The sequence below is a fragment of the Pituophis catenifer genome, unplaced genomic scaffold (genome assembly GCF_029215685.1).
Source record: "Pituophis catenifer annectens isolate HBS135680 unplaced genomic scaffold, rPitCat1.0.hap2 SCAF_6, whole genome shotgun sequence".
Classification (NCBI taxonomy): Eukaryota; Metazoa; Chordata; class Lepidosauria; order Squamata; family Colubridae; genus Pituophis; species Pituophis catenifer.
The window spans coordinates 66,452,128-66,465,626 of NW_027256886.1; the positions used below are offsets into that span (position 1 = coordinate 66,452,128).

At 39.7% G+C, this 13,499-nt stretch overlaps 1 protein-coding gene across 1 annotated transcript in view; it reads right to left on the minus strand.

Annotated features, from left to right (window-relative positions):
• Window positions 1-13,499, minus strand: part of MYOF (myoferlin) — a 101,567-nt gene that overhangs the window by 72,007 nt on the left and 16,061 nt on the right. Inside the window, 2 exon segments of the mRNA XM_070946096.1 lie at window positions 4,872-4,962; window positions 6,330-6,438. Coding sequence (XP_070802197.1) covers window positions 4,872-4,962; window positions 6,330-6,438 — 200 coding nt within the window.

Below are 13,499 nucleotides of genomic sequence, written 5' to 3' on the forward strand. Positions count from 1 at the left end.
AGAGAATGACCATAGGGGTGCTTCAGTGGCCATAACTTTGAAACCAGTTCATAAGTAGCTTTTGGGGTGGTCCATCATAACTTCAAACAAGTGACTGGTCATAAGTCAAAGATTACCCGTAGTTTATCCAAGGTGAATAAGCTGGCAGGGGAATTTGGGGAGTTGAAGTTCACACATCTTAAAGTTCCTTACGTTGAGAAACATTGTTCTAGATCAGACTCCCAGAATTCTCCAGCCAGCTATGCTGGCTGGGAGTTGAAGTCCACAAATCTTAAAGCTGCCAAGTTTGGGGACCCCTGTTCTAGATGGTTTTCATGAGAAGTTTTGGATTGGGAGAATAATGAACATACCATTTCTCATCTGAAATTACTAAAGGAAGTTTTAGGCTGCGTCAGCAGTTAGCTGTCATGGACCCTCCTCCGGACTCCCCTCTGGATGCGAGTTTAGAAGAGGAGGATGAGCCGCATCCTGGCACCTCGGGGGAAACTATCATGGAATCGCAGGACTAGGGAATGGAGGGAACTAGCCCAATGGAGCAGCCATTCAATCGGACAGGCAGCAGGCTGAGCCTGAACTGAGGAAGCCGCAGCTGCAGCAGGTTAGCGTGAAGGTTCCAGGTGAGGAGCGCGAGCAGCTGCCAGAGTCTACTAAAGATGAGGAGGTGGAGTCCACACCTCCTCCAGATCCAAGGACACGTAGGATGGAAAGAAGACAGGTGCAATGCAACACTACTTGTGAGGAGGCAACCTCACCCCATTGTGAAGGGCCGCGCCAGCATTTGCCTATTTAATCCCGCCCTAAGAGATGGGCCTTGCTGGAATAACATGTCCACTTCTTTGTTCTGCACTCTGTTTGGTGCATCTTGAATTTGTGTTTTGGATTCTGGACTGACTCTGGACTATGTATTGGGTTTTGTGGACTGGGGTTGCCAAGAACTCTCGTATTGCTCTAAGTCTTGCTGAGCATTGCAGTGGGACACACACGTTGTGTGGACTTTCTTGGAATTGCGGGAGTGGGGTGGGGGGAGGGTTGAATAAAAGCCATTGCAGTGTGTGAATGTTTGTGAGAGCGAGGCAACACATTAGCTGGGGACACGACAAAGGGAACATCATGGGAACATCATGTCCTTCAAAAAATAGAGATGCATATTTTTGAGAATTAATATTTTAAAATGTTTTATGGTGAATGTAGTTATACATTTAGATTTTGTTTTTAAATTGTGGATTGTTACCACAGGTAGGATGGCTGTGGAGAATGATAGCTAAACCAGTCTGGACTCCAGAGAGTATCAAGTTTGGGAAAGATATGTGACAATGATCCAAACAGCACCAGTCTGATCCTTGAAGCATTTAAAGTGCTGCTAAGTGGAATTCAGCAATTTAACCATTACAGATAACCAAAACAATTGGACATTAAATAATGGCAAAGGTAATCATAAGCAAACACCAAACACAAAGCACAAACAATCCATCTACTACCATACTAAAACTCATGTGTCAGAATGTTTGTAATCTTCAGTTGGGCAAAATAGTGTATCATAGGGCAACAACATAGCTCAAATTGGCTAACTTACAGAATGTTCCAAAATTTGAGAACTGTGGGATTGAAATTTGGCAAATCCGTGGCTGCTTCATTGCCGCCAGTCTGCTATGGTCAGCCATGGTTAGCTGATCATTTTCAATGCTCCCTGACAACTTCACAAAAATCAAGAGGATGCCGGCAGAAAGTGAAAACTCAATTGTGATTGTCCATGCTCCCTGCCAGCTTTCCACAAGCAAAGTCACACCATTCCCGTCATTCACCACACCCTTGTACACCTTCCCCTCAGGGCAACTTTTTTTTAAAAAAAATTAAGACAATGGGGAAGCTGGCAGGAAGCCTAAACTTGTTGTGGCAGAAAGATGGGAGGGAGGGAGGGAAGGGAGAAAGGAAAATTCCAATGCTTCTTGTCAGCGTCCCACAAGGAAACTTAATGAGGAAGCCGACAGGAAATTGAAAATCACTTGTACTTTTTTTTTTGCCTGCCTGTGGTCATTCTGTTTCTCTGTTTGGAAAAAGAAATATCTCTAACAATGACCCATCAGGTCACGGGTTATCTAGTACAAGGGTCTCCATTCCTCAGCTTTGCTGGCTGAGGAATTCTGGGAGTTTAAGTCCACAAGTCTTAAAGTTGCCATGGTTGGAGAGCTCTGATCTAGTATGTTATAGAAAGCTCAACAAAAGTTATATCACACACAAAGATTAAGCAGGGTTACTTGGATTGCACAAGGATTGCACAAACACCATCAGACGTCAAGAAAGAATGAGAGTTTTCTCTCGCTGTGCTGCCATCTAGTAATAATTTGGATTTTTGCAGATTCTATGTGAGAGCTGATACCAGTGGTGGGATTCAGCCAGTTCGCACCACTTCGGGAAAACCGGTTGTTAACTTTCTGAGCAGTTTGGTGAACTGGTTGTTGGAAGAAATCATTAGGGCAGAGAACTGGTTGTTAAATTATTTGAATCCCACCATTGGCTGTTACCCGTCCAGTTACATAGGATTGATGGTTGAAAGAAACAGTTCTGCTATGTGCTACAGTTTGGTTATCAGATTTGCTGCTTTAAGAACTGGGCGAGGAAAGAAACAATGCCAGTCACTTTCACTTCATGTCTCTATAAATCAGGTTTAGATCTGAAGCTCCCTGTTCCAGTTGTAAATGACCAAAATAGTTGCTACTATGATTTAAAGCCTCTCCAAAAACTTTGGCTTTTTATGTTATGAAAAGCATTTTATTCGCTTACAGACAGCCTGCTGAATAGCTGGTATATGCTATCTTAATTCCTAGGTGAGAAGAGAAAACTTTGTAAATAGAAAAAATATACTTTAAGGGCAGAGTGCTACCTTCCCCCAAGGTACAAAAAAAACTAGTTTTTCCAGTTGGTGTCACCTTTAAACTTAAAATTGTATTGTAAAAAAATAAGCTGGCTCTTTAGTTTTTAACTAAACATAAATGAGTTAAATAAAGGAAACAATTTATTTTTTTAACCAAAATCACAATAATACTGTACAAATCTGCATTTGGAGCCTGAAGTGGAATTTTTTTAAAGAACAATTTTATTTTTGACTATTTGTGTAGGACTATATATAGCTAACCACTTATCTCCTATTATCTTTATAAGCAAAATTTCTTTTTCTAATAATTTGATTTCTGTCCAATGGGGAATCTGAAAAAAAAATAATTTGAGAGAAGCTGATTTTGAAATATAGAATGTTGTTGCTACTTATCCACTTTAATGTTATAACATCAGTTGAATAATAATTTTATTTGAAAGCTTTTATTTGGGCAACAAAGTTCCTATTAAGGCATTACAGTAGATCACCCATTACAATTTCACTCCTTGTGGTAGGGTGTAGCAGTTGCATATTGCAAATGCTAATGTGAAATATATGATTTCAGTTTCAATTCCATTTTGAAGGCTGAAAGCATTTCGTTATATGTCCTGAGGAACACACACAAACACACGGAGAGAGAACTATATATATTAACAAGGCTGGTAAGTGATACTCTTCCTAAAGCTTTAATTGAAGTATATTATTACTAGATTGCCCCGATAGCATTTCCTTCCTATCCAATATCATTTGTCAGATACACAATTTATTCATTCACAATTTTTAGTCTGTGTGGTGCAGGACTGGCAACTATCTATGCTATCCAGGGCAATCTAGTAATAGTTGTCCATCACTTAAAGCTGTAGGAAGAGTATCACTCGCCAGTCTTGTTACTTTAGCAGAATTGGGGTGGACATTCAGGGCTGTGAAATTACGCCAATCCACAGTCTGAATATAACATGCTAACAAAGCTCTTTGGCTGTTCATCTAGGATTACCTGACTTTGAGACACCCATTTTGGTATAGTGGTTAAAGCACCAAGCTTGAAACTGGGAGATCATGAGTTCCAGTTCTGCCTTAGGCACAAAGCTAGCTGGTTGATTTTCAGCCAGCCGCTTTCTCTCAGCCCTAGGAAAGAGGCTGTGGCAAGCTACTTCTGGAAAACCTTACCAAGAAAACTGCAGGGACTTGTCCAGGCAGTTGCCAGCGGTCAAAAATTGACTCAAAGGCACATACAGGTACTTGATCTTGAACACACTTATTCATTTGAGAAATCATGCCTAGAGTGAGACTGCAGAAAATATTTTTTGGCTGGCAGAGTGCTGCAGGAGGCTGTCCAGGCTGAAAAAAAAAAGGGGGGGGGGCACGGTTCTGGCTGCCAGAGGCACCACGCGCCAGTCCTTTGCTATTTCCAGGCCAGCCCCGTGGGCCAGATTTAAGCACCCTGCAGGCTGGATCCAGCCTGCGCGGGTCTTGAGTTTGACACCCCTGATTTACAGTGTAGTTAATTGTCCCATAGCCATCATTCTCCCTTACATCTCCTATTCCATAGTTGAGGGTATTTTTTCCCCATTATGTTTAAAAAGCTGGTTAAATTTAAATTAAGGTTTGAACAAGCCAACTTGAAACCTTTTCTTCTTTAATTATAATTAAAGCTAAATGGAATTCCCCTTTCCTTGAGTTCAGCTGCAGTAGAGATCTCAAGTTATTTTAAAACCAAAGGTCCTTGATGCTTACTCAGCCTGGTGGTTTTCTTGCAGTTTCATTACCCAAACTAGGTAACAAAATCAGTGCTGTTTTAAAGCCAAAAGGAGTTTTTGATCTTCTCATAGCAGTGCCAAAGGAGATGGAGAGAAAGTTACGCCAATCCACAGATCAGGGGAGAGAAAAAGTGGAAAGCTCCTCCATACAATACTAAAATGCAGGCAACTAAAATCTTGGGATAACTTATTGCTTATCTTTGCTAATGGAAGGATGAGTGGGAATAGTGGTTTTAGCATACCTTCAGTGCTCTCTGGGTTTGTTCCCCCTGGGTCATTTGGATTTGGAGGTCCAGCTGGTGGCTCATAGCCTACCACCAAATCAATTGTTGCCTAAATTAAAAGAAAAAAAGAACTTACAAATGCTGCAATGGATGAATTCAAGGTGGTTCTATGGACCTACAGGCCACCCTTGTGGCTTATATATAAAACATATTCTCTTAATTTCATGAAGCTATTTTGTACCTCCAGTATAGTCTTTGATTTACAACCATTTGTTTAGTGACCGTTCAAAGTTACAACGGCGCTGATAAAAGTGATTTACAACTGGATTTTCCACTTAGCCATGGTGGCACAGTGGTTAGAATGCACTACTGTAGGGTAACTTGCTGCTCATTGCCAGGAGTTCAATTATGACCGGCTCAAGGTTGACTCAGCCTTCCATCCTTCTGAGGTTGGTAAAATGAGGACCTAGATTGTTGGGGGCAATATGTTGACTCTGTAAACCACTTAGAGAGGGCTATAAAGCACTTTAAAGTGGTCTATAAGTCTAAGCACTATTGCTATTATGACTGTTGAAGGAGTCACATGGTCACGTGATCAGAATTTGGGTGCTTGGCAACCGGCATATATTTACAATGGTTGCAATGTAGAAGGGTCATGTGATCACCATATGTGACCGTCCCGTCCAACATCGGACATGAAAAATCAATGAGGAAAGACGGATTCAATTACCAACCTCATGATTCTTTTAACAACTGCAGTGATTCACTTAACAACTGTGGCAAAAAAGGTTGTAAAATCAGACATGACTTACTTAACAATGGAAATTCTGGTCCCCATGGTGTCAAGGACTACCCGTATGAGCAAATTTGGGCTCACCAATTCTTTGGATCTTTAACATTAATATTATGGATTTAGTATTTAAATGCATTGTGGGCTGCATTTCAGAAGAATGCTATGCTACCAGGGGTGAAATCCAACAGGTTCTGGAGAACCGGTAGTGGAAATAGTAGTAGTTTGGAGAACCAGCAAATACCACCTCTAACTGGCCCCAGAGTGGGGTGGGAATGGAGATATTGCAGTATCCTTCCCCTGGAGTGGGGTGGGAATCAAGATTCTGCAGTATCCTTCCCCTGCCATGACCACCAAGCCACACCCATCAAGCCACACCACGCCCTCCCAGCCACGCCCATAGAACCGGTAGTAACCAAATTTGGATTTCACCACTGTACAGTAAGGTAGTTGAAGCAGTATATTAGAATAATTAAAACCAACGTATAGATCTTTTGCCTTTTAACATGTATATTTTTGTTTTGTTAGTCCCTTTAATGTAAATACATTCATTCATAAAGTAATCATCTTGCCAGTTCTGATCTTCCCCACTCAGCCATCTTCGATTGCAGCTGTGGATTTATCCTTCCGAAAAGTTCCCCAGCTAAATAATCCAGCTAAATAATAAAAATAAAGAGGGCACTTACTCCAGTTTCCAGTCCCTTTTCATTTATCAGGGGAATGAGCTTGTATGGAAGAGATCTACTTTGCGTGCCTACTAGTTCCTTGAGTGCTACTGATGCTGTGCCAATTAGCCTGTAAGAAAAGAGGGAAATCTGTTATCAAGAGGACACTTACGGTATTATAAGAAAAACAATGCTTTCCTTTGAGAAGTTGCCAATTTAGGCCTGAGATGTTGAAAATCACTGCTGATCACAAATATGCTCGGGTTTGCTACATTATTCAAAGCTGTCAAATACCACAACGGCCATGGGCTAAAAACCTAACCTATTCCACTATGATATTTTCCAAATCTCTTGGATTATAACTCTCATCACCCAAGACATTATGAGCCATACCTCTGATGGCTGAAGCTGGTAGGCTTTGTAGATCAGTATGTCTGGAAGATACTTTAGTGTTTTGCAACCTTGGCAACTTTAAGATGTATGGACTTGAACTGCCAGAATTCCCTAGCCAGCTAACTAGCTGGAGAATGCTGGGAGTTGACGTCCACACCAGTGGTGGGTTCCTCCCGGTTCAGCACGGTTCTCCCGAGCTGGTAGCGGTGACGATATGATGTCACCGAACCGGTTCTCCCCCCCCGCCCTCCCCACCCACCCCCACGCCTCCCCACGTTACTCTTACTCTTTTATTTGGCCCCACCCCCAATCTATTGCTGCCTCCTGAGCCCCAGCTGATGGCTAGAGGGAAAAAAAAACTGTTTAAACTCTTGCTGTGGGGCTTCAAAGGGCTGCCTTACAGCTGATCAGTGTTAAAAGAAAACAAATGAGTAGACCAGTGCCTGCAAAAATACATAGGTAGATCAGTTCAGCTTTGCAAGCAGTTAAAAGCCTGGTATACCAGTACCTCTGCTAAATCCTAAATAATTGTCACATGACCATCAAGCCACCCCCCACAGAACCGGTAGTAAAAAAATTTAGAACCCACCTCTGGTCCACACATATTAAAGCTGTCAAGATTGAAAAACACTGCTTTAAATTGCAAAAGATCTGCATATTGCAGTAATATTAGCACTGAAATTTTAGGCTTCAAATCCATCCACAGACAAAATTTCTAGCCAAAGGGGGACTGTGTTGCATCAGAATAACAGAGTTAGAAGGGACCTTGGAGGTCTTGTAGTCCAATCCCTTGCTCAAGCAGGAAACCCTATACCAGTGATGGCTAACCTTTTTGCCATCGCGTGCCAAAAGTGGGGGGAGCGCGGTGGGGTCACAGGCAAGCGTGCCCACATTCATAATTCTATGTGGCCCCCCCCCATGCTCCCACCGCTTTTGGCATGGTGGGCCCAGTAGGCCCGTTTTTTGCTCTCCCCAGGCTCCAGAGCCTTTCTAAGAGCCTGGGGAGGGCAAAAACGACCTTCCCCACCCCCCCCAGAGGCCCTCCGGAGGCCGGAAACAGTGTGTTTCCTGACTTCTGGTGGGCCCAGAAGGCCCAAAAATCAGCTGGCTGGCGCACGCATGCTTGCTGGAGCTGAGCTCGCGTGCCCACCGATATGGCTCCATGTGCCACCTTTGGCACCCGTGCCATAGGTTCGCCATCACGGCCCTATACCATAAATATATCATTTTAGAGAAATAGCCTCCTGGCTAATCATTGCCATTCTAACTAACCAGCACATGTATGTTTGCAGCATTATCCAAATCCTCTTTAATTGCATTCCTCTGGATGCCTCTGAGCCATGTTACAGGATGTTATCTGTTTAGAATAAGTTATGAACAGGTAGTCCTTGACTTACAACAATGTGTTTAGTGACAGTTTGAAGCTACAATAGCACTGAAATAGCTACTTATGGTCGCTTTTCACACTTACAAACCGTTACAGCATCCCCCATGGTCATGTGATCAAAATTCAGATGCTTACACCTGGATCATACAGGTAGTCCTCGACTTACAACAGCTTGTTTAGTGACTGTTCGAAGTTACAACGGCACTGAAGAAAGTGATTATGACCATTTTTCACGCTTATGACTGTTGCAGCATCCCCATACTCATGTGATTTACATTTGGATGCTTGACAGCTGACTCACATTTATGATAGTTGCAATGTCTCAGAGTCAAGTGATCCCCTTTTGTGGCCTTCTGACAATCAAAGTCAATGGGGAAACCAGATTAATTTAACAACAGTGTTACTAATTTAACAACTGCATTAACAAATGTGGCCAGAAAATTCGTACAATGAGGCAATGCTCACTTAACAAATAGCTCACTTAGCAACATAAATTTGGAGCTCAATTGTGGTTGTAAATTGAGGACTACCTGTAATTCTGGTTCCAATGTCCCGGGGTCATGTGATAACTTTTTGTGAACTTCTGATAAGCAAAATCAGATTCATTTAACAACTGTCTTACTAACTTAACAACTGCTTTGATTCATTTAACAACTGTGGTACAAAAGTTTGTAAAATAGAGCCAAAGTGACTTAACTGTCTTGCTTAGCCATAGAAACGTTAGGCTCAGTTGTGGTCGTAACCTATATTTAGTAAAGTCATCAGAGAAAATATCCATATTTCAAAAGGGAACTTTCTCTGTATTCATATAGAAGTCCAAGGAGAATGAGTTCAATGTGTCTTTCACTTTAGCATTCTGAGAAAAATATTCTAACGTTCTTACATGAGAAAATCAAGTATTTTGTTGAATGTACAGGCCAGCCATAAGTTTCATTATTTCCTCTCCAACAAATGCTAGATAAATAATTAGAAATGATGGGGGAAGTCATATGTTGAGAGTTGGATCGGTAATGGATAGCTAAAGCAAAGCACAGGTGGCTTTAAATTCAGCATATAAAGTTGACCTAGAAAAAAGCAATTTTAAAACATTTTTTGGATGGATAATCATGAATGAGTTAAATATTTGGCTCTCCTATATCACCCAACCACACTATCCATTTATTGCCAAATGTGAGTTCATAGCAAGTTCTCAGTCATATCCTGCCACCATACCAAAAAGAGATTTGTTCTCCATTTTCTTTGGAGAATGCAGAGAACAATTTTCTTGGCAACAGGTACTATTATTCAAAATTATTATGGTGATTGGCTCTGTAATTTTCTACAGATCAGCAACTGATATAATAGTTAACAAAAATGTTATCCGAAGTGATTGGCAAGGACCTTACAATATGTGCTTTGTTTTTTGTTTGGGTGTTAATTACCTAAATCATGATTTATATTTAATATAGGAATGTGAACTTATGACCTGTTTATACTTCTACCCACATTTTATATATACATACTCCATTCTAAGGAAATCTTAATAACTACCGGTAAATAGCTATAAAATCCATTGGGTATATTAGATGCTCATGGAAGTTCTCAAATACTGCTGTATTGTTTATTAAATATAGTATACTAAATATTAAATGCTTAATTTCATGCTTAATCTGGCTACAAAACTCATTTTATGCAGAAACAGAAGGGCTACTTTGAAAAAAAAAAATCAAAGCCAGGCCGATTAGCAGTTTATTTGCACATTGTTGTTATGAAATATAAGGGTGTGGTTGCTGAAACTGTCAAATGAAACAACGTTGTTATAGTATTTATTCTGAACATTTCCTTTCTGAAGAAAGTATCACAGAATTAATGTAATAGCATTTCCTTTCTCCCCCCCCCAACTTTTCTTTCACTTTTAAGCAAAATGATTGTAGAAAGGATGACTTCAAAAACATTTCAAGTAAATTGGTATTAATTATTAACAAAAAGTTTTCATTCTCCACAATATTCATTTGAGGCACAGAATGCAAGAAACACTCAACTGAAGATGTCCATTTGTTTTGACACTGTAGCCAGGATAGTACATCATGCTAAGCTTTGATTTCCTTAACTATGATTTATTGTCTTAAATTTTACAATTTTAAGATTGGTGTACCGGTACTTTAATTCCCGGAGTTCCCCTGCCAGCTGGTTGGACAACAGTTGAACCTCACCCATCTTAATTACCAAGGTTAGGAAACATTGATTTACTAAAATACATTGCAATAGATTGGATTTGTAATAGTGCATACATTAAGCCAAAAGATGTGATTTACACACAGGGGTGAAATCCAGCAGATTGTGACAGGTTCTGGAGAACTCATAGCGGAAATTTTGAGTAGTTCGGAGAACCAGTAGCAGAAAGTTTGAGTAGTTCGGAGAACTGGCAAATGCAACCTCTGGTTGGCCCCAGAGTGGGGTGGGAATCGAGATTTTGCAATATCCTTCCCCTGGAGTGGGGCGGGAATGGAGATTTTGCAGTATCCTTCCCCTGCCACGTCCACCAAGCCATGCTCACCAAGCCACACCACACCAAGCCACGCCCACAGAACCGGTAGTAAAAAAATTTGGATTTCACCACTGTTTACACATCACAAAAGCTAGTTCAACACACTGAACCAAAATTAAGGAAACCATATTGTGAGTGTTCTGTAAAGTGTGAACCCAGGTAGTATGCATAATTGCTATGGTAATGGGAACAAAGCCAATAGAAGTTTTATCAGATCACAGATTTACACTGCCTTGTCTCACTCACAGCATAGAAAGAAAAGAATTGGAGGTGAGTCTTTAATAATAAGTACTTTTGTCTAAAAAAATAATTTGTCTTCTCATTCTGAGTCATACTCTTTAATTTCTGCAGAATTCCCATTTGGGAAGCAAATTGAGTCCCCTACCAGTCTGTTTATGGTATAACTTGGTGCTTTCCATTATGTCACATCCTGGTTTTCTTCTACTGTGATGGTGTGGTGTGTCCAAAATCTTGTTATTTCAGCAGGGAGAAGGTGACGCTTGGCATGAAATATTCAATGGTGCCACTTACAAGTATAGTGTTTAAAAAACAGATCTTGTACTCTTTCAAAATAGTTTGCAATCAATGTAAATAAGACCACAAGAGACTTAACCAGTGCTCTAAAAATGGACAGTTAGTATTATGCAGGATTCTGCAGAAAACAACCATTCAGGGTTGCAGCTCAGGGTTGAAAAGTGGAGTTTCTGGTGGTCTCTGAGCTTGCAAATATTTCATTATCCAACTAGATAACGTCATCACTGCAAGGGTCTGGAATCCATCCTTATCTCCATAATCAGACGGAAAGACAGTTGTCCAATCTTTCTTGCAACAATGATAGTTGCTTTAATTTTAATTAGTCATACTCTGTATCCTGCCTAGAATTGCAAAATTCAAAATAACAGAGTTAGAAGGGACTTTGGAGATCTTCCAAGCAGGAAACACTTTACTATTCCAGACAAATGTCTGTCCAATTTCTTCTTAAAAACCTCCAGTGTTGGAGTACCCACAACTTCTGAAGGCAAACTTACAATTATTATGGAGTCAATATAAGAATAAAAATGCATGTGACAAGAGCTGCACAATAGTTACAGAACTTATCTGAAAATCTATGTTCTAAGGTCTGTTTTAAAAAAATGAAAAATTGGGTAGCTGCTATTTCCCTTCTATTTCCAATGCCAAACCATTTAGTGTCTGAAAAAAAGGGGGAAATTTATTTCTCTTCCTACCTATGAAATAAGATCCTTTTATATAAACTTTGGTTTGATTTATTTTCTGTAGCACGACAATGTACAATATTCTAAAATATACAGTAGCAGCACATAATTTTCCACAGTTATTTTTCTGAAATATGTTAAATATTTTTTTAAAAGCTTGAATAAATTCAGAGCCATCGAAGAAAAAGTTAGCATATAACAGAAAACAGATGTCTTTACTGTTCTATTTTCCTTACAAGGGAAAATCCAGCTATGCAATTAGTCACATGGACTGGTGGTTCTGTTCATATTGTGGTTACTTTATACCATCAGCCTACAATTGTTGACACTACTTTTCCAAATGACCTAAACCTTAGTAATAACAATTCAGTCGGGTTTGATCTTTAAGGTTGGATAAGACTTTTACAAGTTAAAGCAAGTTAACTTGCAAAAATCTTAACCTACAAAAAACAGAAAAAGAGGCAGCATTTTTCTCAGCTTTATATGACAACACAGACATGCCAGAACAATGAATAGTTTGCTGGCAACGCAAAGCTGCAAGGAAACAGTTACCAAACTTGAGAGCAAACTCAAACACTAAGAAAAACTGGAAAAACAGAAATGAAAACCCATTCTCTTTTTCTGTGAAAGGAATCTCTTCCAGTTTAATCAACATTTGGCTCCTAACAAATAAAAATTCAGTGCCCTACTATGTCCTATGTTGCATTGTTTGCATTCAGTGCACAAAATTCACTTTAAAGTTATCCTGTGCAATGTTTTCTATGCAAAGCCCATCAAAAGCCTTCTACTTACAGTGGCCAGAAGTAAAACAAGCCCAAAAGTGATAAGCAAAAGGAATTTCAGCAGGTATATCCTGCTTATCATCTGGCCATCCGACATAAAAGTCATTCAAACAAGCAAAAGATTTTTTTAGGATATCTTTTTCAATAAATTATGCCTAGATGTAACAAGTATGACAGGGGCCTTGACAGACAAGGAAAGGAGAACTTTCCTATTGCACTTTTTTTTCACTAAAAGGAACATCATTCTGATTAAAACAACCATAAACATACTGCCATTTAGATATTTAGTTGTCTAGTTCTTAAAATTATCAGACACTGCAGTGGCTGCTAAAAGAAAATATTGTAAATAGATTTGCAAATGTTTGAGAGAAGAGTTATAAACATCCATACTCTGTAATTTATAACTTAGGGTACAAATTCAGTCACAATACTAGTGCTGTATATTCTTAATATAGAGGTGATTTAATAATAGTTTCCACTTGTATCTCTTCTGCATTTATTAAAAAAAGAAGCAATGCACAAAGAGCCATCTATCTGAAAGCATCATTAGTCAGAACATAACTAAAAGGTGATTCAGGCTGCAATTCTAAACCACCGTCACTGTGAATAAACTCTTTTTAATCCCAAAAGGTCTTGCATATTATCTGAGAACAAGTTGTCTAAGTATTGTTGAACTTTAGTAGAGCAGCATAGGCTTATAAGATTGTGTGGGGTGAGAAAAAAAAAAGGAAATACTTCTGAAGAATACTTCTGCTTCTTCCCAGTACACTAAAGCAGATATAAGAATAATAACCAATAAATAATATTGAGAAGTAGTCTTCCATACCTAATTACTGGGAAAGAACAACACAAAATGAGTACGGTATTCTTACCTGCTTATGGGTTTTC